Source organism: Columba livia, chromosome 12, assembly GCF_036013475.1.
Source record: "Columba livia isolate bColLiv1 breed racing homer chromosome 12, bColLiv1.pat.W.v2, whole genome shotgun sequence".
NCBI classification, from domain to species: domain Eukaryota; kingdom Metazoa; phylum Chordata; class Aves; order Columbiformes; family Columbidae; genus Columba; species Columba livia.
This window is the reverse complement of record NC_088613.1, coordinates 2,128,407-2,155,526: the sequence shown is the minus strand read 5'-3', so window position 1 is coordinate 2,155,526 and position 27,120 is coordinate 2,128,407. Positions and strand designations below refer to the sequence as shown.

General features: G+C 46.2%; 1 protein-coding gene and 1 long non-coding RNA gene across 2 annotated transcripts in view; one reads left to right on the top strand and one right to left on the bottom strand.

The window, feature by feature from the left end:
• The window catches only part of TRPC5 (transient receptor potential cation channel subfamily C member 5), a 95,272-nt gene that overhangs the window by 8,530 nt on the left and 59,622 nt on the right, over window positions 1-27,120 (bottom strand). Inside the window, exons 4-7 of the mRNA XM_065077227.1 lie at window positions 26,150-26,486; window positions 22,791-22,930; window positions 18,608-18,930; window positions 14,138-14,333 (exon numbers count right to left, since the gene is read on the bottom strand). Coding sequence (XP_064933299.1) covers window positions 14,138-14,333; window positions 18,608-18,930; window positions 22,791-22,930; window positions 26,150-26,486 — 996 coding nt within the window. The remainder of the gene's footprint in view (window positions 1-14,137; window positions 14,334-18,607; window positions 18,931-22,790; window positions 22,931-26,149; window positions 26,487-27,120) is intronic.
• Window positions 640-27,120, top strand: LOC110365750 (uncharacterized). Its single transcript, XR_010475555.1, has 8 exons — window positions 640-778; window positions 870-1,124; window positions 7,092-7,218; window positions 13,141-13,307; window positions 23,322-23,568; window positions 24,830-24,993; window positions 25,602-26,264; window positions 26,834-27,120. It is a non-coding gene; the product is annotated as an uncharacterized LOC110365750 (long non-coding RNA).

The window sequence follows — 27,120 nt, the reverse complement described above, 5'->3', positions numbered from 1 at the left end:
GTTTGGGATGTTCTCCAGAAATTCTGACATTAGACAGAAAAGGAAGGAAATAGTTAGAAGCCTTCAAGCCGAGCAGTGCTGAACACAGCTTACAATAGTGCACTGAACTTCCACGGTAAATTTGTGTAGTGTTATTGTGGAGTGTAGTGCTAAGCTGATGATTGTGACATTTTAGCTGCTCAGCATTTACCTTAACAGCATCTGACATAAGATTAAACCAAAGCCATAATGATCTAAGCTAAGTAATGGTACAAGGTAGGAGAAAAGGACAATGTGGGATTTGAAGTTTCTGCCCTGGTTGGAAGGAGCAGCCTCCTGAGCGGGGTGCTGGGCTGTAGGGCAACTCGCAGAACCAAGCGGTGAAGTGCAGGACAGCAAGATTAATAAAATATGGCCGAACACCCTGCCCGAAATTTACCACGCTGGCTTTCTAGTGCTCCCGTGCTCTGTCACACATAAAATATGTTCACATTTTGACAGCGAGGTGCAGCTGAACTCCATTTTAGTAGCATATTCAAATTACATGTAGCTCTCGATTTAAAATGACTGCCTCAGTGGCCCAGCAGCACGTTACTCTCTGCAGATGGTCTGAATCAGCCCAGAACAGCGCTGTCCCTGCCAGCTTACCGAAAGGGTTGCCTTCAAGCCGTGGGCAGACTCAGAGGAGCAGCCTGCCAGGCCCCTTTCTGCTGCAGAAATGATCACACCCCGTAAGCAGGGAAATTGCAGCATCACCATGAAGCACTGGAAGCTGATACTGGTGGAAATGAAGTTCTGGGTAGTAGAAGATGCACTTTGCAGCAGTAGAAATAAATAATAATAATAATAAACAAGTCCTGCTCATGTTCTTCATTTGTCTCTACCTGCAGGCTGCAGCAAGCTCAGCAGAGCTGGAGGAGAGCAGGACAAGCTCGTGCCACACAGCTGCGGAGCTTAGTGCTCCAAGCTCCACAACCAGCCCGCCGGCCACCTGGAACCTGACAACTGCCCAGAGCGCAGGGCAGAGCTGTCCCGGGCTCTTCCAGCAGCAGGGCTGGCTCCCTCATGCCCGTCTTTCCACCTGAACGTTCCCTGGTCTGGTTAGAACAGTCTTCAGAAGAAAAACGATGGTCATCACACGCCAGGTGAGCCACAGGGCTGCTGGGAGGACGTGCTGCCCGCGGGACAGGCTGGAGATCAAACCTCTCTTGGCAGAGAAAGGGCCTGAGCTGCAGCTTTTCTGTGCTTCACCTGGACGTGCTCAGGACCAGGGAACACCCCATGGGGGCTGCAGACGTTGCTGGTTCAAGCATTGAAAGCATTTTGGAGGGGAACAGCTGCATGAGAACAGCATAGGGTTATTCAGCACTGCTGTGAGTAAGCTCTACCCAGAGTGTGCAGGAAATACAGACACCTGGCAACACCAACAGCACCACCTGGGGCAGCTGGAGAGTTTAGGGTAAGGCAGCAGCTGAAGGAGAGTGCAGACTGTTATTTTGGATAGAGATGTGTATTTTAAGTTCCTTGTCAACACAGAAGTAAACATCCTATGGAGGAGTCCGAAGGGAGAAGGTGGTTTGGAGAAGGTTATAAATCCACCCTTCCCTTCCATAAAGGTCCACCAAAGGTCCACTGTCAGCGGTGGGGAGGGATCAGGTGTGGTGACCTGGCAGCAGTTTCCTTCAGCACGTTATAAAAAAGATGTCCTGGGCAGAGGTGAATTAGCAATGGGTGTTGGATGGATAAGGCACATCCCTGGCTTGGGGATTGCAGATTAGTTTCTGGGACAGGAAGGAAGAAAAGCGCTAAAAAAGCTTTTCTGCACAGAGTGTTTTCTTTTTGTTCCTTCATTTTTAAATTGCTTAAGGGAAGTACGTGGGCTGACGGGCTGAGTGCAGGTGCAGGGCAGCCTGTGAAACCCCCTGCGAGTTTCCCATTGGGAAACTTGTGGTTGATGTGAGCAAACCCCTGTTGATCTAAACGTGTCTGTCTGTGGGTGAGGCTGGTGGGTGCTGGTTTCAGCCTCTCCTGTATTTCTTCCTGTGCCGTCTGAGTCAACAAGTGCAATACAACCTCCCTGAAACAACAGACCCTCTGTACAAAGCTCGAAGTATTTTTCATTCTCTTTTCCGCTGCTATGAATTCCCCAGGGTTTACTAACTCAGCCTGTCTCAGTTATTCACCTTGCTGTTTTGAGAACCTGAGCGAATCAGATGAGAGCTCCTGGCAGCAGTTTTGTGTTGGAAATATATAGCAAAGAGACATTTCAGTTTTACTGAGTACGTCTGTGTGTGCCAGGAAACCACCATTTTCTTGGTTAGAGTTCTCCTTAGTGCTGTAAGCTGTGCAATCTGCACGCAAAACGACAGCTTTCTCTGTGCTGAGTACCAAGAGTACTGCGCTTCAGCAATCCCCCGATACCTAATTCAAACCTGAAGCACGTGTGAGTTACAACTGGCGCATCAGTCGGCACACTGGCTGTGAAGGTGGCCCACGGACCACCAGAGCTGCTCCCGGTGTTTGGTGCATCTCCGCAGTGCCTGCAGGCCACTGCACCAGATTTACATTTCTGAGAGCTGCCAGAGCCTGAGCCTGCTTTGCATCAACGCTCTTGCAAAGATTGTACGTGGGTAAACGCTCCAGGCGAGCTCCTGAATGCCTGTGGAGCCCAAGCTGAGGGTCCTTCCCTTCCCCAGCCTGGGCACACACCCGCAGAGCTGCGCAGCGATGGGCAAAGCCAGTTCAGTGCCAGCTGCTGATTTACAGAGGCGGGTGACAGGAGATGGACAGGGGCCAGCAAGCACGGACCGAACTCTGCGAGGCTTTCAGAGCGTTTGGTTTCCAAACAGAGGACAGGAGGGAGCACGGGGGCTCTGCCCCTGCCCGGGGAGCGCTGGCAGAGAGACGCAGCGAGGACAGGATCCTCACATACACCCTTCTTAGAGAACAGCTTTTTTGGTAACATTTATAATAAGCTAAAGAAACATATCCACTAGCTTTGCAAGCGTGACCTTGCCGCTTTACAAATTTAAATCCAAGTTTGGATTTCACTGTTCTCTCTTTGAGCTTGTGTTGCTCTTGCCCTCGTTCTTGTCACCATTTTCTTTCAAGCACTGCTCATCATTTCAGCTGTAAAACACTCTACTTCTTAAGAGGGCTGAGCCCTAAAGCTCAAAGAACACATAAAGTCAAAGAAAGCAGCACTCTGCTTCTCTGTGAGGAAAAAAAAAAGTATCACTTACTATCACAATGTGAATGTGTCATACTGGCCACATAATCCTCTGGCAAATCTCTGCCATTTGAAGTGAGAATTAATCTCCCATAAAGTTTTCCCTATGGGATTGCTAAAGCCATCTTACTGTAGCACTTGCCAGAATTTTCTAATTCAGTCAAAGTGATGTATTCACAGATGTGCCAGATTTTAAATAATTACCTGCTGCACTAATTATCCAGGATAATTCAAGCATTAATCTCCATCTTCATCTCTGTGTAGAAAATCTGTTGTTTACATTTTGTAAAATGTTTTCTATAAAGATTTCCATCACCATCTCCTTGCTGGGCCATATGCTTTAGATCGTGCTTTGCCAAGGAACCGCCGGCTTCTCAGCTGCCGCGGCCCCAGCCAGCCGAGCCCAGCAGAGCAAGACTTGCGGTTCTCGGTACAAGGTGGGCGACCAGTGCCGCAGCCTCGAGGCTCCTCAGCCTCCGCAGGCGTTCAGTGTTCCAGCTGCTCGCGGCTGAAAGCTGATGGAGGAAAATGCTGTTCCGTCTATCTTAGCACACAGGAGCTGAAGCACAGGCTGTCCTGTGGGAAGCCTGCAGGAAATCGAGACACGGGAGCCTGATCTCGTGATTTTTTGAAGTATCATCACTGAAAGCGCTGGGATAGCCCTGAGCTGGCGCTCGCTCAGGGCTGACGGGCTGCAGAGGGTGGCGGCAGCTCCCTGCACTCTGCTGCTGCGCTCTGGTCAGCTCTGCGTTAGGCTGGGTTTAGCCATGGCACAAACACTCAGCTAAAACCTAACGCTGAGATGATGGTAACACCCGCAACCAGGCACTCGGACACCTTTGAACTTTTCCACTGTAAAACAATCGCAAGATAATCAGCTACGTAAGCTCCTCTACGCTACACAAAGTTGCACAAGGACTTCTGCCCCTTCCTCTAAGAAGTGTGTTGCTGGGATGCAAGTCCTCCCCATGCCCATTTGGAAAGAATAACGTTTGAAAATATCTAGTGCCTTCCTAGCTGGCACAAGAAGGGCCGTGTGTGCCTTTCCCGTGTTTTATTGCACAGCGGTCAGCGGGCTGAGCTGGACAGCAGGCTGGTGCCTGTCAGATGCAGACAGGGACGGCTGTGCCGATGCCCTCAGCGCCTCGCGCTCCCGCTGTGCCGGGGATGCTGGCAGAACCCGCCGCTGCTCTCTGCTGCTGTGCTGGGGTGCCAGCAGCAGCCCTGCAACATCAGGAAGTGCCCAATCTGTAGCACTTTCCTTTTGCAAGGAGGCATTCACCTTTAAAAGGTGCTCGCTGATGCATCTTTTATTTGCAGCCTACTGAGTAAGGCAGAGGAAGGTCAAAGGTGCTTTTTTGCTGTGTAATTAGCTGCACTGCAAAGTGCAGGAGAAGTCATTCAACTCTATTTAGCGTATTTCTATCTCACCTGCATCTTTATTCCTTCTTTGTTAAACCCAGAGCAGGAAACAGCACAGAAAATATATCAGCGATGGTTTTCAAGGAGGCTAGAACAAGAAATACACCCTTGTGTGTCCTGAACAGAAACCACTGCAGAAAGAGGGTCAGGAGAAAGTTAATCTTTACAAAACCCAACACACACAACTCTGGCACAGTTTCAAAGGTGTTAATTTTGTAATATGTGTTGGGCAAACTGGTGATAACATCAGCAAAGCTTGGGAGTTTAATGACAAGCTTAGAGGAGCAGGAAGAAAAAATCCAAGCAGGCTATTTGAGGTAAATCATGCTTAATATTTTTCAAAGAAAAATATGTCATCAAAAGAAAAAAAACGACTATGAGGATAATCAGGGACCTACAAAGGCAATTAATGCATAGGTAACTCAGCTACAGCTGACAACAAACGACTCCGCTTTCAAAGCTGGGGATGACATACTGAAGGATAAGAACTTAATAGGATCAGTCTCAAAAATAATACAAGAAAAATGACTAAAGGAGGACAATCTAGCATTAGAAAAAGCAATTAGAACAGTTAGGGAATGAGACAGCAGGAGCAGAGATGAAAGTACTGGCTAGCACAGAATCACTGCCCTGGGGACAGCGAACGGGGCCCTGAGCAGCGCCCACAGGTCACCCAGGGCGGCTGCGGTGGCCTCGTGCCAACCACACGCGCTCTGAAGAGGGGAATGAGCCCCGGCAGACGCAGACCAGCACGAACAGCGCGAAGGAGCTGCCGCCGGGGGGAAGACGCGCTGGAGAGCCGCACACCCCCCGTGCACGAGCACACGGTGCAGCAAACAGGCACGGGCCGGGCGTGCGGGGGCACGGGAGCCGCTCCCGGGCAGCGGGACCACTTCTGGCTCCAGCACAGAAAAGGATGTTCGTGACGCATAGGCAGGTCCAGAAGAAATACTCATAAATAAATACCAGCACTGGGATACAAGAAAAGTGAATTACTGGTCCAGGGATGCAGGTTGACTCCATTTCAGAAAGGAGCTGTCCTTACCTGGTGAAAGGCAGGAGGCAGCGAGGCCCTTAGGTGAGGAAATCAAACAGAGCACAACAAAAAAACCCCAAATCTACATTTTGACATAGCAGACATTTCAGATAAGCCATCAATGGGATTGCAAGCCTTCAAAACTTGAAAACTTGGAAGACCCCAGCCATGGTAGAGCCCCTAAAAGAACTCACTGTAACAGAAGCAGTTAGGAAAAGCTTTCTGAATTTTGCAGTGTCCAAGGTCCATAATTTTAGACAGATGAAGGGAATGGCCGGTTCAGCGTCAACAAGACATACAGCACGGCGACTGCGTTTTATAAGGTGGAGGAAAGACTCCACATTTGGAGCGCAGCCGGAGAGGCTCGGAAATTATGGAAATGGTGTACGGCACTGGTTGCAAAGGGAAAGAAAAGCACAGAGGGCTTCTGCGTGCACAAGGTCAAGCGAAGAGCAGGGCCCTTCACTCCAGAGTGACACCGGAGCAAGAGCCACCAGCCCAGCTGCAGCACCCGCCACCGCTCCCCAGGAGGGACCTCGGGCTGCGCGTCCCAGCTCCGGGGAATCAGTCTGTTTGCACTTGGAAAACACGTGCTTTAGCATTTCTGCTATTTATATCTTCTATGTGCAGAACATATTCATAATTAACATTTTTATTATGGCTCACAATGCACTACATTCCACAACGTATTTAGGTTATGTGTATCAATGGCCTTTCATCTCCCGCCAACATATTGGATGGAAAAGATGATCGCTAATAAGAGGGCCAGGGAAAATGATATTTGAGAAGACAGAACTGTGGATTGTGCTGGTTTTAGTGCACTTAAATTATCTGAACTGACACCTTTTTTTCTTTCTTCAGTCATATTCCAGCAAAGTTCAGTTTTTATTTTAATAGTCAAATCAGAGCAGTCGGAAGGTCACACAGACAAATCCTTCTCTAACAAAGCCTCCGCAGGAAGAAACAATGAGAAAGATACTGAGGCTTTCCCTCCCCTGCCGTCCATTCTCTGTCCTTTATCACTGCCTGATAAGAGCCTCTTCATGCTGAAAGTCAGCGCGATAAGGTGCGTCTGTGCTGGTAATGTTAACTACTTCCAGCTGGGCCAAAACCAAGCAATTCACATGTGCCAGAGAGAAATGGTGGGCTGAGGTTTGTCTAGCACAAAGTGCTGGAGTGTTGAGGACCCTGTTGGTACCACGGCAAAATAAAAATTGCCCCATTTCTACTTGCACCATTTCCAGAATACTAGATTTGATTGTTTTTTCTGTATAGCTGGTCAGCCTGGGATCGGACTCTTCCCAGGAAGAAGAAATGGCTTGAAAGTTATTACTAGACTTGTGGGAGGCAGATGGAAAGGAGAATCGGGTACTTCTCTGCACCCTTCTTTATTATTTCTTGTTTCTTTTTTTTTTTTTTCCCAAGATAAATTAGTCCCAAGAAGAAAAACCCCTGTTTGGATCCACAGGTGCATTTCTGATCCCAGGATCCAGTCTATGCCATTGGAAGGATGTGATTTCAGCCAGGAAATGCGACATCAGCTGCAACAAAGGTATTTAAAAGTCTAGCAGTTTATTTAATGTGTTATTTAGGGCCATTTGTAACTTTTCGATCTGAACTCTGAGTATGAACAATCACAAAACACATTTGATGGTGTTTGCCGCTGACTCCGATGCTACAAACGTGCTTCCCGGGCTGTTTGGTTACATGGAGCTGAGAAGGGCGGTAACACAGTCAATTCATTACTGGGCTGACCGAGGGGGCTGTTTCCATGTGTTGCTGGAATCTCCCTGAATCAAAGCTGTGAGCCTGGCTGTATCTCCTTAGGCTTCACAGCCTGTTTATGGACATATATACACAGCCCTTATATCCCTTCCTCAATAACCAAAATAATCAAATGATGATTCCCAAACTTCCACAGTTAAGCAATGAAACATGTACACATCTTCAGGTACCAAATGCTTTAGTATTTTGCTCTTTTATGACTGGTTCTGCTCTTTTGTGACTGTCTTTTACTGGGTCTGTAAAGCTCATGGCACCAGTGGGTGCTGTGGGGTCCAGTCACGCTGCTGGCACCGTCACTTCAACACAGCGCCTGAACCGAGCTGCCGGGAATGGAAAAACCGCTCAAAAATGAAAAATCCTAGCTAAACATCCTCATCGCTTAAATATATCCTTGAGGCAAAAGAAGCAGCCATTACAAATGTATGAGATCACTCAAGTCTCTAAGTGAAACTTAAGCCGTGCAGAGAGCACAAATTGAGGCGGCGAAGCCCCGGTTTGTTCCCCGGATTCTGCAAGCGGGGCCCGACCAGAGAACAGAAATGCAGATGAAGAGCCACAGCACAGCATCCAGGTTATCAGACATCTTCTCGTTTCATTGGATGGAGTTTTATGTATCCTGCTTCACCTATATAATCAGCATCAACTTATTTGCAGGATTGCAATGTGTTGAAAAGGAACTGGCCCGTAAAAGTCACGTTTCAGAGGAATCTACTATAGCTGTTCCTCTCGCTTAGTATCAGATGAAAGCTCTTGCCAGATAAATCCCTTTTAGTTTTTCACTGCTTCTTCCTCAGTAATATTTTCCTTTATCTTTCACTTTTCCTCTTCTGCCTTTTTCACAGAAGCCCCCTCGATGCAGAAGCACGAGATAATGCTAATTGAGCCTGTCAGGCCTAAGTAAAAGATGGGATAACGCAGGGGCCTGCAGCCTATGTAGTTCCATCTGGATACTTCTATTTCTATCATGCAGCAAGAGCAAACCTTGCTGCGCGGCTTCGCACGTAATGGGCAGAGAATTATTGACCTGTCATGTGGGGCACTGGTGTGTTAAATACACCAAAGAGAACAGAACCCGTCCATACGAATACCAGCAAATTCCTTGTAACGTCTTAAATCGGCCAGGGGTCATCTACAGCTTGCAAGCTCATCTTGTTTTTCACTTAAATGTAATGTTTCTGCTCCTCTGAGTGGTTTGGCCATGGTGGTATACAGGGTCAGATAAATATCTGGGTTTTCACAGATTGAAAACAACCAAAAGAATTAACCTTCTGATCCTGCTGTCAATACTTGTATGACAGCAGTTTGCAGGACTGGGCCTTAGGATGGAGAATTAGCTCTGCCTAGTCCAAGAGAAGAAAGATGCAGCATGTGAAGTCAGAGCACATCGAGTGCTTCCATTTAGTGGCTCTGCAAACACCAGATGAATATTAACAACTTGATTCAAGTCTGTGGGTTATATGTAATTAGGCCAAAGCCAGCAAAAAGACAAACAGTTCTACACCTTCAAATGAATACTTCAGCTTGCTAACAAAAAGCAATCAAGCTGCCTGCCAGTCCAGAGCGGGGCTGCAGGGCTGATCCCGCACACAGGCCTGTCGCTGAGCGGTGCCACCCCGCTGCTGCGCTGCATTTGCCTTCCCTTTCGAATAAAAACCTGCTGGGCGTCCCCGCATCCAGCCCAGGAATCCATCCCGCTGCTCTGCAGATGTGCTGCAGCTGCCCGGGAGGAGCTGGAGAGCAGGGGGCCGGCGCTGCTTCACAATCCCACACCTCTTGGGAAATGTAACAGGAATCTGCCCGTCAAAGTGTCACAAAAGGTACAGAGTAAGTTCAGGAGAATTTGCGCTTTCAATTAATTATTACTGATGACATGGATGAGCTTTGGTAGTGCAGTAATTGAGATTTAGGTAATTACAGTTGCATTGTAGAATGAAGAAAAGCCTCAGGGTATTACCTGGACCCAGAACACGGGCTCCACATGTGGACAGTGAGGATTTTGGTGAGCGGGAGCCCCCAGGGGCCATAAAACTGGAGGACAAACAGCAATACTTCATTCAGCTGGCAAACCAAAGAAGAGCCATTTAATCTCCTTTCTAGAGCCGAGTTGTTTTGCTACACCATAAAAAGCTTCAGGAGACATTAATCCCAGCTTATATTGGCAACAAGAGTGCAACCATAATTTCATTTCCTGCTGTAAGACAGACTTAAAAAACAAATACATTTCAATTTCTCCTAAGAAATTAAAATTAATGATTCTGAAATGGGGCTGGTGAGCTGAATGCTTCCTGATGCTTTATAATAGTTTAGGTTTGAGTCCAGGCTTTGGAGCTGGTCTACCCTCTAAAGGGGATATCTGCCACCTCCAAACCTGCCACATGCAGGGATTGTCCAGCTGTGTATCCTCGAGGTAAGCTCATCGCTGGGTCAAATTCCTCCTTAGCAAAGACACCAAGTAATAACCGTGCGGGTTGCGCAAGCAAAGGAGGAACAAGGTTTTTTTGACAGTCCTAAGGGTCACAGATGACAGCGGGGATGAGAATTTCTGCTGCTGTTATGAATTCAGCTGGGGAGCAATTACTGCCGTGGTGCTGAGGGAGTTCAGCTGGTACAGAAAACCAGGGGAATTTGTGTTCTGTGCAGGTCAAGAAGAGTTTGATGCCGCTTCCTCGGGGATATCCAAAGTCATCTCGGAAACAATGTAACAGGGAGATGAAAAATCTTTACATTCCGCTGTGCTTTACCTTTTAAGCTCTCTACTCTGCAAACATGGAGAAGATTCCATGTACAACATCCCTACATTTACAGTCACAATTTCCTGAAAGTGATCAGTTATTTTTGGCTGCACAGATGAACTGTATCTGTCTGCTGTACAGCTTTTGTTTTGCTATGCCAAATATTTATGATTTTCAGTCTTCCACAATATGTGCTAATCCACTCTCTTTCATTCCATCATTTGAAAGTGCACTCCTGGTTTGGTGTCCAGTGCCCTATTTCTCCAATCCAAACACTGGCAGCTACGTTTCAATTCGACCACACACTCCACTCGCAGAGATCCACTTTAAAAACCAAACCTGCAGCTGTCTTTTGCAGTAACCGCTGTCTGATATGAACTACCTTGAAATAACAGACATGCAAACCAACAGGAGGATACAAAATGTAAGATACAAACTGATTTTGTAACTCAATACATACTGCTAGAGCGAAGTCATTGTTCCAACATCGCACGTATGACACACTTGCAGCTGGAACACCTCCACTTTCGAGCACAGGAGTTAGAGGCAATTTTTCTCAGACCTATGGCGGTGTGACACTGTCCCTGAGGTATTAACCAGTGTTGTACGTTCCTAAAACATCCGAGAGCTGCAAGTGCTTACATCTCTCCTTCACACATCAGTGGGACGCCTGGTGCTTATCACTCTAACTCACCTGGAACTCAGATTACGAGTTCACAGCCCTGTGCTTTTCTTCCTGCAGATGGGCTTTAGTGGCCGTTCTGCCATCGATCTTGCTTCCCGTGCTCCTGCAGCTGCAGAGCCAGAACCGTTGGTACAGTTCCAGTGACTAATTCCTGCGTGACTTCCCACAACGTCACGGATGTGTCCGTAAGGAACGTGCTTTCAGAAAATACACGTAGATTGCTAATTCCCTGCAAAACGTACCTGCACCCTAGGGCACCAGAAAGGCCAAAATGCACCTGCCCCTTAGGACCACCGAGTAACACCCACTATCGCATTGTTTTGAAAACAACTGGCAGAAGAATTGTGTAACTGCAGCAGCAGCCGAGTGGCAATCCTGAGAAACAGCCGATGGCATAAAGTGTCCTCATCACCCACTGGTGCTTTCTTCACTTAGGAATGACGGAGCTGCCTGGCTACTCTCAAGTTCCACTGTCCTTCCTCTTGTGGTGGTGACATATTCCTCTTCTGTTCATCAGGTGATGGTATTTCTGTCATGTCTGGGAAGGTATTGAGATGAGGGACCTGGCAGTGCATAACATCCAGCTGCATTCTGTGCTGCTTGTATAGAACATTCTGGTCTTCACATATTGGAACAGCGCAAAGCATATGGAAATGTTGGTGTGCGTTTGGACTTGGTTTGCTTTGTCAAGTGAAATGGAGTGTCTCCCATAACCGGCTCTTGACGGTGGTTTGGCAGAAGAGAAAAATGGGTTGTATGAAAAAAATCAATATTGAAACTGCTTCAGGGTACCCCTAGAAAAATGTACTTATTGAAGTCTGAAATAGCTTCATAAAAAAAAATCAACAAGATTATGGCAGAAAAATTCTTCCCTCTGAGAGTGGGGAATCACTCAAAGCTGCGTGGAGGGTTCACTCTTTGCCTCGCTCCACCTTCCAGACACCCTGTGATTTCGTGCCCTGTGCCTACAGCGCTTCATCAGCTACCAAACCCCAAACCCCCTGCTGCGGAGGGACACGAAAGAGCAGCTTGGATTCTCCTTCCTCTACCTTCACAGCAGAAATTAATGACTATAAGAGACAATGGAGCGAAGCTAACCTGAAGAATAACTGCTGCAAGTGCATTAACGTATTTGTCCCCCTAAAAAAGGAGATGACAAAGACTGTTTGCGTTGCAGCAGCGCCACTGGCTCATTAACAAGTGACATTAATTAAGATGTCCTGATGACTCCACTGCAGGGAAATCAATAAGTAGAGATGTATCAGGGATTGATGTTTAGCTCCTTTTATTTCTCTGCAGAGTGCTGCACATGGCACAAGATTTCCTACTGATGCGTTTGAGGAGAAGATCTCCACCCCACTCCAAGAAACTCGTCCGTCCCTGGAATGCTGTCATTCCCTGGGTATTCCATACAATAGAAATACCAGGAGAAGGAAATGTCCAGTCTAGCAACCAGGCTACTGATTCAGAAAGGGGTAGACCTGATCACAGGAGGTTCAAAAACTGACCCACAGTTGTAAAGCTCAACATTTATTAATGAGTTTTCTTCAGGGAAACTGATCAGTTGGTGTTTGCCCTTAGGAGCCACATGAAGAAAATCTGTCAGTCTGCTCTGGACCATTCCTGCAGTTAATTGTTAGGATGGGTCTCTCTAAGTCATGTGGGGTTGCTTGTAATGTGTCATTGTATCACTGAAATTATTCAGGGAAAAGCATGATGAGTGGTTTGTACCCCAGTGAATAGCAAACACTGCTTATTCTTAGTTTGGGCTTTGTGTCGGGGACAGGCCTATTGGGTGACAATAAAGGCAGGGGAATGGGAGAGGATGGCCAAGGAGAGGATCTTTGTTTTCTGCCCTTCATTCCTGTCTCCCTGGAATGTGGGGAATAGCACTGAACAAAGAGAAAGCACTTAAAGTGGTGAAACAGGCTGATGAAGCTGCTTTTCTGCTCATTTGGAAGGTCAACAGTCCAGTTTTTCCTCATACTTTTTAACGTGATAAAGATCAGATGTCCAAAAGTATCACAAATTTGACTGGATCTGTGCTCAGTTTGGCTATATAACTAAATTTAGGAGCCAGTTGAGTCAGCAGATGATCAACAGCAGTTGTGAAACCTCTTCAAGCAGACAACTCAATCCTCTGTGCTTTAGCCAGGAAAGGAGCTCACCCAGCCATTTCCCAGAGATGTATCCAGGAACGTGGCGATGGAAGCAGTAGACACCTGGTGCTGGTTGGTTTGATTGTTTCTCTGTTTTACCCTCTGTCTTCTAGAGTAAATCCAAGAGTCATCCAAAGCAGAGCAGGTCTCTACTCTGCCTGTACTTCTGAGCGAGCAGCTGAGGACACAAGCGACTCTCCTAACTGCTGTTCACTGATGATGTAACACTTCATCACCCCACTGCCTCTAAACTTACCATCTTTGGCATCAAAACTGGAAAGTAAGTGCCCACTGGTTTATCTTAAGTACTGTGCACACAAGATTTAGCTTCCTTCTATTCTATTTCTGTGTAGTTTACCTGAAGAGCCTTAAAATGCAGAGCCATGCTGCTTCAGTTTTCAATCTGTTGACAAATTAAATCATCAATGTACAAATTGGCTTTTAGGTACACAGAATGAGATTACAGTAGAGAGACCAGTGTTGAACATGAAAATGAAGATACAGTTAAGTTTGAAACTGGCTGTGCAGCCAACTGGCAGCCCTGAGCTGCCTCAGCTCGGGTCCATCTGCACTGGGGTTACTCAGGAATCTGAGATTACAGGTCTGTTGAGGCAGCTGCCAAGAGACTGGCTGGTGGTACGGATGGAAATGACCTCATTCCAGTGGGAAGACTGTGGAATAAGAAATTACAGGACTGGGCTCCTGGCACACACGGTTTCAAATGAGAAAACAGTAATATGAGAGAAAAAACATCCCCCCCAAGTTAAAAACAAACACCATGGAGAGAGGGAAGGCTTCCCTTTATATCCCCTCTGCAAAGCAAATCAGCTGCTAACGAGAAGGTGATCGGTGAGGTTACTCTATGGGAGAAGACAAGGGCAGATCACAGCTGATAAGCCTTTTCCAGCTAAGAAGCGTTACAAACAGAGCAAAACCTCCTCCACAAGCATGATTCAGTGCTAGTGAGCAGAAATCCCAACTACCTGCTGTCAAAAACTGGGGGCAGCAGTCTCCAGCATTCTAGAAGCTATAAGCCAAACTTGCTATAAGCCAAACAGATGAGGCACACGGAGGAAAATAAAAGCAAAAAGAGAGAGTGAGATAACTTACGGCAATGAGCTGGTACGAGTTGTTCATCATGGCTATGAGCATGTTCAGCAGCACAACAAGGGAGATGACGTTGTAGGTCCCAAACATAGTGGCCCCAACAAATTCAGTGAACTCATGTCTGGCTTTGACGTTGGTGACGTAGAGATTCAGCAGACCGAACACAGACCAGAAGAGTGACTGCAGGGTCTCGAAAAGTCTGCAAAGAAAACCAGATTTTTACTTGCTTACCTGCCTCTGAGAAACAGAAAATAATGTGTGGTTCAGGCAGTGTTCAGGTGGGGAACACACGGACTTCGGGAGCCCCGGAGACATTGATTCTCCCCGGATGCAGTTTGCACTGCAGCCAAGTGACCCAATGCATGTGAGAGCTGTGTCACATCACCATTTGCTGCCTGTCCCAGAGCCTTGTCCACATCCTTGTGAGATACAGTGAGCCCAACTGCCCTGAAGGTACCCAAGGGTCTCTTTCTCACTCTACACACATGCAAAGAACAGCCAGAATACATTCCTTCTAATTAAAATTGCCACACAGTGATGCTGCTGTTATCTATAAACTCTCCTGTTTAATCAGTTGCCTGCATCATTAACATGTCTGCAGACTAAACATCTGGAGAACCCATCCCGAAGTTCAGCATGACTGTAGTAGTTAAATAGCACACAGCAACGAGGCACCGTGAGGCAGGAGAGCAGAGAAATCACCTTCACTTCCACCTTCTGCTAACGCAGGCCAGGAACTTGTCCTTCCTTCGGCCACGAGTGGAGCAGGCCAGGGAGCCACGGGCCCATCTGTCAGCAACGCAGGTGGCCAAAACTGCTGGGTGGCCAAATCTGCTGGTCCTGGGGCTGGTTTGTGCAGCAGCCCCCACCCACCCACCGTAAGATGCCCTCTGCAACAACTGCTCAGGAATGACTCAGATGGGAGAGACTCATCACATTAATTCAGCTCGAAAGGTTTTCTGCTTTTGAAGCCTCCCTTCCACAGATGAACTAGACCTGACCTCCCTGTGCTTTACAGCTGGTGAGATCATCCCAGGTCTCCTCTTGCTTCAGCCAAAGACAAGCGACCTTTCCAATCACGTCAAATACACAATCTAAATAATTGCTCTGTTTGGGCATCTTTGTTTTGGCTTTACAAAATATGGCATTTATATAATCAAAAAATGGCACATTCCTGTTTAAGAGTTTCCATTTTGGCCCCAGGTCAGTAGATATTTTCAAATGTTCCTACTAGATAAATCAATACAAATAATTCAGATACTTTACTTGACATATCAGGGATCTGTTCTCCTGGCTTCTCCAGACATCTGTTCCGCACGTATCCTCATGCTTTATATAGGGATTTAGTTTCTTTATATTTTGTGGCCATATCGTATATTTTTTCACTGGCCAAAATTATAAAGGCTCTTTAAAGCAAAAATCCTTTCTTTGAAAAGTCAGACTGTTCGTTAGACTTATTAAATAAGTGCGGTGGTAAAATGAGGATTAAACAAAGAATGCTAAGCAATTCTCTACTAGAAATGGTGGAGTGCTAGCTATCTTTTAACTTACTTTAATTATTAGCAGTAAAAGTATTGACTAGGCTGTAGGCTCCAGGGAGTCAGACATGCCTGGCATGAAATGGGAATCAGTCTTAGAAGTGATCAGTGTGTTGCTCTGAACTCACAGTATTAACCAGGAATATATTGGGCCCAGACTAAGACATGTGGACGTGAAAAAGACAGCAGTTGATTGCTGCACAGAAGTAAGGCTGAGTTACTCTTTCCTCAGCATTTAATAACAGGCCAGAACCACAATCTCTTCTCAGAGTGTCTCAGGTGGGGCTCACACTACTTTGGAGAAGCAGCTTTAAAAAACCAGAACTTTGGAAATTGTGATTGAGGGACTATCCCCTCCTGCTGAGTACACGCGGGATCTTCAGCAAGAAGTCTCAAAGGCAGTAAGGTGTGACCTCCTCCGCCCCATCCTCCTCTTCCTCTCTTCTCCCTCCTTTAGTTACCAGAACCACGGTGATAAACATGTTTTCCAGCTGTCTGCCTAAGCAGCAGACACTCTGCTTTCTAAGGGATGGGGAGGCCAAAGCATAAAACCTTAAATTATTCATGACTTCATTGCTGTCACAAAGGAATATTACTTTTCCATGATCTGTGTTTGCAATGCAGAAAATCTCCTCACCAAGAAAACATTAAACCCATCCTTTGGGAGTAATAGGGAATAATGCACCAGTAAATAGGTGTCACATTTTAAACAAGTTGTACAAACTCCAGTGGCCTCCTGCTTATTCTTCCCTTACAAAATTACATCTTATTGTGTGACTGCCTAGAAATGCTGATGGGAATGAAAGGGTACTGATTGAAAGCTTTCTACGTGTATTTGTTCATTAGGGATGAACTATGAGCAAACTGGAGGTAACAGCAGCTCCGACTTGAATTCGCTCCAGCCATGCCTGCTCTGCCCGGCCCAACAATGTCATTTTCTCTTGCGCAGGTTGCTCGTCCTTTGCCAGCCGCCCATGCTGTGCATCTGCACCCAGGCCAAATGTCAGCTGGTACTGGGGGTGTTAATAACGTCTATTTAAACTTTTAAGAACATGTTAAATAATACATTTCTTAAGTGAGTCTCAAACAAAAAGTAACTGCAGAGCATTCTGTCCCCTGCCAGGAGACCTCAGTCCTAATGGATCCCCTCCCACTGCGATTTTCTTTTAAACAAACCTCTGCCATAGAGATTGAGCCCCCTCAATTTCCTTTCTTTGCTACATTCTCCTTGGCAGGGGGTTGAAACTGAATGTCGGGGTGGGAGAAATTGTGGTCTGTATTTAAGCTGATCTGCACACTTTCTGTTAAGTGGTTCTGTATCGTTTCTAGTTCCCAAGATCTTATACCCTCCTACACACTTGAGGATCTTTTATTTTTCTCCTGCTGACCAAATGCTCTTTTTCTGCAGTCCAATCCTGCTGTTGTTTTCTCCACTAACCTGCTGGCAGTGAAATCTGTAAAACAACTGGTTTGCAATGGAGACCGGTCCAAAGCAGAATGCAGAACCAAATACACCTGTTCACCACAGCGCCAGGGAAAGGCTGGTCCTGAATTCTGGGGGTTTGACCCTTCACGAGCCAGGACCTGCCGTTTAACAAACACTCTGCTTGCCAAACATTCCTCCCTCTGGCTGCTGCATCAATACGGACATAGATCAAGGAATAGTATTTGTTATTTAATTCCTTTGCAAGGGCAGCACAACACATTTCTGGGGCATGCAAAGCAATTAAAATAGAAAAAAAGACTGAAGTCTCTAATTCTGTTTTTCATTAGCACAGTGCAGTTCCATTCACTTCCTCCAGATACAGATGGGTTTAATGAGAAAATTAATCAAGCCTATGGTGTTCCTGCTCCGCAGTGGAAAACCGCAGCACGTCTGGTCTACCAGGTCACGATGCTCTCGCAAGGCTGGACTGTGTCCCACGAAACCCCCATTGTAAGGGGCAGCCCGCGGGACAGCGTTGGAGCCTCTTCTCTTCCCACCCAGCCCCGTGGGCTCGGCCATCATCTGCTTCCACAACAGTGCAGAGATGCCACGAATCCTTTCCTAACCTCAAGCCTTCAGCTGAGGAAAGGTGGACAATTTGAGGGCATCATGACAAGTTTTATTCAATTTAGCACCAAGCGGTGGACAACAGTTTTGTTTTGCTTGTTTGCAGGGCGTAGGCCTTTTTCTAGACTGTGCTTTATTTATTTCTCTTCCCATTGTGTTTTAAGTACCGTGCAAGCAGCAAGAACAATTAGGTGGGGGCTGATTACTATAATTATTTCCACTATTAGTAATTAAAACAAATACATCGGAAAGACAATTCATGGTATTTTTCAGCACGTGCTCTTTCAGCCCTGCCAGCTGTCATCACAGCGATTTCCACGCCAACATCTCAGTGAAGAACCAGCATTTCCAGCTAAAAGGAGTTTGCTGAGATTTTAGTCTCCCCCCACTTCAAGGAAATCAGAGAAGCCTGCAAGATCGTGTATGCCTAAAAATGGCCTTAGTGAGATTGTTGTTGTTGCTGTATCACATTATTTATTAATAGCTTTTTTTCATAGGCTTATCCCTTGTTCTCTATGCTTTGTTTAGCTTCCCTTCCTATCCTCCAGAATCAGACAAAAGAATTATTATGGCAAAAGGACACTTGCTTTCTCAAATATACCAAAATTGGACATAGTCATGATCAAATTTAAGTTGCAGGATCACGCAGGGAGACTCGTTGGTCCACAACTAAAATGATTCTCTCCCACTTCCAGACCCAAGTGAGGTCTTTGTGACAGCAAAGCTCAGCAGAACGGCTGCCCCACTCAACGCACACCGTTCCTGCACAGTCAACCAGCCCGCCCGATATTTGCAAATGAATAAATAAAGGCAGTTTCAGTGCAGTGACAGACAACAGGAAAATGCAGGTACAAGAGGGGATTGTGAGAGAAGAAGTCTTACGTGGAGAAGGCATTGTTCTGTTTCTCACATCGGATCCCCTTGCAGTTGTTGGGTTCCTCCGAGGCACTGGTCTCATAGTAAAAATAAAGCTGGTTCAGTCCATTGGCAAAAGCCAGAAGCACCAGACAGTAGATAAAAAGGAATTTAAGGATGTCTAGCAGCATGCGTCCCAGAGAAATCTGCAGGGGTCCCAGGTGTGAATTTGCTGTAAACAGGGATATGAGACGCAAGGAACTTAAAATGTTGGATATTGCAAAGAGGGCTTCTGCAATGAGAGTCGGGTGCCACATTTCCCATTCCTCCCTTGGACGAGAACCATTGTACTGAAAGAAATAACAAGGGTATAAAAGTGAATTACATTCTAATTACTCTGAGATAACTCCAAAGCCACACCTGCCAATACTAATGCTTCACATGTAAATACCAACCAGGTACCGGTGCCACTGGAAGAACTTTTAAACTCTTAACTCTCAGCAACTGTCGGACTAACATGCGGGATTTGGGATAGAAGCTGATGACCAGGGCAGGGGCTTAGGCTTAGTGGTGCCTTCTTAGGAACTCTTCCTGCTAGAGATGCCCTGATACAGATAGTTGTGGGACCAGCTTTTCTTCAGAGCCTTGTGGTACGTTGGCTGTTCTTACCCTGAATTTAGAAAACAGGCCTTCTGAATTCTGGGTTCACTGTTTGTGGGTTCTTCAGGTCTGTGGGTTCATACGCAATCCCCATCTCAACACTTAAAGGGGTTCAGACTCCCCTTTAGCAGGTTCGGATCAGAAATTTCCAATTACCTTTTACCTTTCTCCTCCTAAATATGACTGCACCTTCAAAACCTGGCAGGGAGGGAGAAGGGAGGGGAGACGGAAAGCAATGAACTATTTAGTGTAAGAAGTGGGTGTTTTCCTTCCCTACTAATCTCAAACAAAAAGTGCCAACAGCCCAGAACCAAAATGCTTTCTTCATATTAATTTTCTTACTAGTTAATTTGTCATGGCAATTTTCAGAGAATTGCTAAAGCAGAGGTCATAATTGCAGCCGAAACACTGGATATATTTGAGTGCATCCATTATAACATTAACCGGGTTTCTAATGTAATTGTAAAAGCAGAAGCGTTTTCTGAGCAAAGTACAGCCAGATAGCAAACAGGTAACACAAAAGAGCTGGTTGTATAAATGGAACTACTCCAGCTTAACGACAGTGGCACAACAGAATGAAGTCAAAGACATTTTAACATCAAGGAATAATCGTCCTTTTAACATTTGTCTCTGCTCATTTAACATGTATAAAAAGGCAAAAAATGTACTTAGATTAATGTAGCTAATAGTGTAGCCAGCATGTTTAGGACTCCTAAAATAATTTTTATACCTTTTAAAAGGAAATGGTATTAATATCGTACTGACAGATGAGTTTGCAGGGACTTTCTATTTAAATCTGAAGGTCTGATACACGAGCTCACATTTTTTTCAAGGGCACAGCTAAAACCAAGTTGGTACTTTAAACTATTCCTCTGTATGAAGGAGCCGAAACACAACACAAAGACATTCCAGCATGACCCCTGATTGCTTCTGACGTGTCCAAACTGTTCTTTACTCGGTGCGCATCGCGGCCTGAGTCTGTTAGCTTGGATTTGAAGATGGGTCTTCAAACCCCTTGGAACGGGCGGCCACGTGAGCTCTTTGCCAGGCGGCAGCGGTGGGGGTGGCTGGATCGGAACGTGCAGATCCGCACCGCTGCTGGCGATTCTGTTCTGCGGGACGGCTGCACGCAGCAGCCCAGGGCGCACGTAAAGGAACCTGAAAACGTCTTCGGCATCTCACATCTATTTCTAAAGCGGCTTGTTAGGGTCCTATTTTGGCCCTTTATAAACTGGTGGCATCCCCTTGCTTAGAAACCACTAGTCTGTCCAGAGCAGCCTAGTGTCATAGGTAATAGAGAAGCAGAGGATTTCGGAGGTATGTAATGAAGCTGGGTACCTGGGAAGGCTGGAGCTGGTTGGGTTAGGCATCGGAATATGAAGATGGAAGAGCAGAGATGTATACGGTACAAATAAGTTACACCAGGCAGTCACATATACCCTCCCTTAGTACGTGATAATTCAACGCAGCAAATGAAAACTGATTAAGAAAGTATTTTTACCCTATAACCGGCCTGAAGATTTCATTGATATTGGAAAATATTTGGGCCAGGCCTTGGACCCAGTCAAATCAAGAAAAAAAGTCTCCATATAAAAATGAGGATGGAAAACATTAGTGTCAGCATGCAATTGATTTTTCTGGTATTTGGCAGAAAGCTAAATGTCCATGTAATGCTTTGAAGATCTAAGAAGTGTTAGAATATGGTATATTGGCATATATACCAGCCTTTCTCGGCTCAAGGCTGTTCTATAAATAACAAAAACCTTTACAAGTCACGTTGCAAAAGATTTTTAAGCCATTATCAGCATGATAAATCCTCATGTTTCTGAGCATACTGCACCCTCTAAGTGACCCAGGTCAGGAGGGAACTTCTGTGAGCACGGTGTTTCTGAACTGCTCCTACATAAGATTCTATGCATCTCTCCGCACTGTCTGACTTTGGTCCTTGCCAGGAGCAGACCTTAGATCAGCCAGGTTTAATCCCAGTGGGTCTGATCTGTACTCAAATCTATTCCATTCTTTTCTGTGCTGGCATATGCGTCTTTGTAGTTAGCCTGTGGTTTCTGTAGTTCTTACGGAGTATATAAACAAAGCTGTACTTACTTCATACGTGTGGTTTGGCTACGAGTTTAAATCTCAGTGTGTGACTGTATAAATCTATGGATGCACAACTCTTCTAGTAATTTGTGTGTGAGAAGGAGAAGGAACAAGATTGTTAACATTTTAAGATTTGTTTGTGCATCTTACGATTTCGAGCATTTTTTTTCCTGTTTTGCTCACAGCTTAAAGACCAACCTTTCAAGCCTCTCATTTCCTCACTGGTTCTGAATGCTGGGAGAAAAGAGACATAATCTGTTCCTGCTTTGATGCTGTTACAGAGCTGCCTCTTCAGGGAGAAGCAACTTAAAGCTTTTCCCTTTGAAAAACTAACTTACCACTATGCAGCCTTCTGGATGTTAAAAAGGCCCCATAGCAGGACTGCTTGCTGAAGAGTTTTGTTATAAAAGCCTTGCCATTTTGGAGTCAATGAGCTTTGGGAATTTTTCCCCTCTTTTCCTCTCTGCCTGCGTATGTGCCTGGGTGAGAATAAACAAGGTTGCTGTGGGAAGTGCTTGTCCTGGGCTAAAAGAAGTGGTATTGCTCTATCAGGGCAAAACCAACACAGCAGCACATTTACACCTGTGTCATTACACAAACTCTTGTGAAGCTACTGCTGATTCATACCAAGAAAAGAATCAGGACAAGCAGCATAAAGAAGTTTGCAGGAGGTCAGTTGTGTCTCGCCTGTGTCTTTGAAAAAAAAAGAGACGGAAGGAAAGTGCCCCAGGGCATCCTCTGGCTCCAAAACACCGGCATACACTAACCTGGAGCATCAGAGGTTTATACATGTGCAAGGTGCTTTTGAGGGTGAGCTCTGATGTGCATTCTTACCATAAATAGAACATGACAGCGCAGAGTCTACACGGTGTGAAAGCTGCAGCATGCTCCTTTGTCATTTCCTTGCCTATAGTTCAAAACTATACATTGAAGAGGATAAGTTGACTCCTTTATTTCAGATGGAACCTCCCACTAGCAGGCTTGCTTTTCTTAGTGGCCTTTTCACAAACTTCTGATCAGTTATCCACAGATATGTAGGGCTAGAGACTACAAATCTTGGCTGTAGATGTTTTCAGATAACCCTATTCTTGGTTTTCTTACTGTTTTATTTTAAAAAAAACCACAAATTTTCACTATTTCTAGCATTGTTGAGGTCAGTGTCAGTATGGAAAATAAAATGTATCTCTGGCAACTGAGTAGCTACAAAACGGACAGCAAGTGGGGAAACTCGTACCCAGTGCCCAAGGAATCTACTTCAGTCTTGATCAAAGAGTCAGGATGAGGAGATCTTTCTCTAAACAAATTCATAAGCCTTCCAAGTGAATTTTCCAAACTGGATTGCTTGAAAAGCAGCTATTCTCTTTGGTCTGTAATTTTGATCTTGACAGTTTCTACCCGGTTTACTACAGTTCTCACAAGCAAGTTGCAAATTCCCTCTCCCAAGTTACTGTACCTTGACGTAGGCAACAATTTTAAGGGAGATAGTTGCAAGATAGAGGGAGTTCATTGCAAAATCCATCAGATTCCACCAGTCGTGTACGTACTCATTGAATCCGCCATCCCACATTTCCTTGATTTCTCCCCAGATAAAACCTGTAGAAAGCAAGAGAGTCCATTGTCATGATGAGGTATTATTTGCATTAGAGCACTGTGTGTATCTGATGTAATAAAAGAAAATGATAAATTAACAGCTTGGAAAAAATGTCTCATCCCTCCTCTGACTATGAGGCATTTTACAGCTCTGTGGGGATGAAGACCCACATTTCCTATCCGGGGCTCCAGAGATGCACACGAGGACACTGCTTGGAACATATGTTATTTAAAACTAGTATGCGTGGATTGGCTCCGATGAAATTTGTTCTAAGCGAATAAACTATTTAAGCAACTGTATTTGGTATAGTTTCTAATACATTGTCTGCTCTCACAGAAACTATAGGTAATTCACTGCTCAGCTGGACAGCACTGATGTTTCCTCTCTCTGCAGAACACGGGACAGCAGCACCAGATTCTGTGTGCCAGAACATCTCCTCCCTGACCTGGAAACATCACACCAAAGAAGTGAATTCATCCTCTGTGCTCAGTCACTGCATTTATGCGTCTTGCTGCACAACAAGCCCGCGGGGATGGCTGGTGAAAAAGGCAGGAGTCAGCACGAAAAAGGGCCCTGCAGCCTGGCATCGCTTCTCTGCAGTGACTCACCTCCTGTCAAGTAGGGCTGTGGGCTCTGCAAGGTGAGTATTTCTTCCCAAGGATATGGCCAGAGCCCATCGTCTCAGCTCTGAAATGCCTCCTGGTAGTAACTTCTGGCATTTGCCAACCCTCCCTACACCTCCTTGCAGCTGGAGGGGCGAGGGGCAGCTTCCCAAGTTCATTACCGGACTGCTGAACTCACCTGCCATACCATCCTAATTTTAAGTAATGTATAGGTACTTTATTGTAGTGTTGTTTAAGTATTTTTGAGAGCCTCATTCTCATGAAAAAACAAATGGCAGCCAGGCTCCTTCATCACCTACACGATTCTGAGAATGTCTATAGAGCCCCCAGATATTTTGAATGACCTGGTTTAGAACATTATCCTTGAATTAAGACCTGAACAGTGTGAAAAGAAAAACAAACCGACAAAATACACCTCCAGGTGCATCACCAAATTAGTTACCCAAATCGCTACCCATACCTCACCACAGGATACTGCAGTGGGCACTGAAATGCTACTTGCAGCTCGAGTTTTTAGGACCTGAAAGTTCAATCTGAAGAGCAAATGATGTTGAAATGAACTGCTGCAAACATCCAAATATCAATTTCAGCTCTTGAGCTGCTGGCCAGCAGGTCAGTGGTCAGGCAAGCAGAATGTCAAGGCCAACAAGGTAATTTTATTACAGCTGCCTCCAAATCTTTGCACTTACACACAAACATAAATCAATGGAGAGGAGCCTGTTGAAGAACTCATACACTGTATTTATAGAGAGTTATCATTGCTGGTTACTATGGTTACAGCAATGCTGTCTGTGCCTGTTCTCTCCTTTCAGAGGGGAAGATATTTCTTAAATAATAATCTTTAATCTGGTGAAACTCTTCTAATTTCTCCATTTAATAAATAATCCCACAACATCCCTATTTATCTGAAACAAAGGAACTCAAAGAGCAGACAGCTGTAAGATGTGATTTTGAAGGGGTTCTTTTAACAGATTATCCTTTCATCTGCAAATCAATTTTGCTGAAATGCCTACCGTTTCGCTCAACTTTAACCATGAAAGTAAGGATAAAGTGAAGAGATCACCTAAGCTCAGGAAATACATTTAACCTTCTCGGCTTACTCCGATGCTTCTACCAACACATGCATTACAATGCCATAAATCAGTTTAATAAGACAATGAGGCTGGAGTTACCATTTGTGAGTTGTGGTAGAGCTACGCAAGAAGCAAAGTGCCCTGGGTCACAATGGGAAAGCAGTTTGTGAACCTGTTTGCAACTCTTACTTTCCTCATTTTCCAGTTTTAGGTTCGGCTTGGTTAGTTCAGCACAGAACCAGCCTGATCTAGAGCCACCAGAGACACCAGGAGCTGGGGCCCAGTGTCACTGGGAGAGGAGCCAGCCGGGGACATGGAGGAGGACCCGGGAGAAGCACTGAGGAGCTGCAGGGAGCTCCAGAGATGGAGGTTTGTGTGAGACGGCCTCACAAAGCATTGCGGTGGCTTTCCAGGCCCCTGACCCCTACTGGAGAGTCGCAATTCACTGTCACCTGTCCCCTGGGGTTTTGCACTGACACGGCCTGGGCTGCAGGAGAGCTAGGAAGGTGTGGAGACCACAGCCCACGGGCAGGCCTCCCGGTAACGAACCAGCTCACCCTGGTGCTACGTGTTAACAGCACAGCAAGGGACATGACACCTTAATTAGAGGAGAGATCATGCTCCTAATGGAGTCCACGGGTTTTCACTTGCTATTGTGCTGGTGCTCAGTTTTAAAGGGTAAATACTTCTCCCTCATGAGAAATAGATGCAACTCTGCTGCTCTGCTCTTCTCCCCCAGCCCGTCTCTCCCCTCACCCGTGCAGCCTGCCCTCAGCAACACAGACACCTCCTTTGCTTCACACTTGTGGTTGCCCAAGCCAAACTGGAGTAAGAGCCTCATGTTTAACCTGATAATAAATACTCCCTCCTTCTCCTACTTATTTTAGAGCTCTAGATATTGATTTGGTCAGCGTTTATCAGCACAGAGGCATATGGCAGACAGAGATATATATCTTCCCTTTTCTGCCTTCCCGTAGGGTACTGTGAGTCCAGGAATAACCAGGGCTGGTACCTGCACAGCGGCTCTGGGAGCAGATCAGCGAGAAGGCGGCAGCAGAGGCAGCTCGGGGCACTGTCTCCTGCCACGGACTGGCCACAGAGCGAGGCCAGCCTGACCCAGGAGCGAATTCCTAACCTGTTCCTCACACCGAGCATGGGAGAAGCAGGGAGAGAGCTGTGCCTGCTGCAGTGTACTCAGGGTCATGTCTAAAGGCATGTCAGATGGCAACATGAACAGCAGAAAAGCCCTGGGCCAACAGGATCTGTTGTTCCAGAAGGAGCCCAGCTGTTTCACACAGTTACAAAGCCGGCTGCCAAATCTCCTCACATGCTGATGATGCCGAGATCAGGAATGAGTCTCCGCACAGTTGCCATGGGTGCGAGTCAGGCGACTGTGGCTCAGGCATTTCAATGAATCATAGAATGTCCCGAGCTGGAAGGGACCCACAAGCATCATCGAGTCCAACTCCTGTCCCTGCACAGGATAACCCCAAAATTCACATGCATTTTTGTGTTTCTGATTTACCTAGAACCCAGGGCAGGATCATCCACTCCACGATGGTGGGAGGTGGTCCCTGCATGTGGAGGTCAGTCCTGACGATGTGCTGCGACGCCAGCAAGAGCATGAAGAGGAAGGTTAGGTAAGAGCCCGTGTGGCAGATAAACTTTATAAATGGCTTTTTAATGAACAGTCCCAGCCTGCTCTTCGGTGCAATCAGATATGCCACGGATAGCACGGGGAATAGCAGTCCGATGGTGACACAGGTCAGGAGCTTCACTGCCCAGTGTTTCCGCCTCCATCCTGGAAAACCATCATACCATAGTGTTGCTAGTAGCTGCTGGCAGTTTGGCTGAGCAACAAACTGAGGAGGAAAACAAGAGAGAGATCATTACTGACTGGTTCTTCACATGCACTCCCCCTCACATATGTGTTAGAGCCCCCACAGACCCTCATGTTAAGTTTGGGGCTGGCTGTGGGGTGGAAAAGCGTAATTTGGAGACAGACAGAAGAAAGGAGGGAGATTTCGCTCTTATTTTTACACATGGGATTTAAGATTTCTGCTGTGAGGTCTTCTCTATTTGAAGCATCCTTACACAGATCAGTCACTCACCACGCATGAAGCCTTGTGCAAAAGTGATACCACGAAAATTACTACGAGCGTTTTCTCTTCCCGTGTGTTTCTGTTTCAGCAAGTTTCTTCTGTTTCAGGTTCTGACTGTCTCAAACAGATCACTGTCAGCGTCTTTAAGAAGCGACTAAATGATGAGACAGGAGGGAAAAGGTGTAAAGCTCTGGGAAGGTTTGTGTGAGAGGGCTGGATGCATCCAGCAGCGTGTGGGGAGCTGCCCGTGGGTCTGTGCACGGAGGGCACACGCGTGTGCGCGGGCGGGCAGGAGCCAGCACGCCGCGATGTGCGGCTCAGCCGGGCGACGTCTGCTGGGCAGCAGGACAGCACGCTGGGGAACGCGCCTCGCCGCGAGGAACGCAGCGCTTGT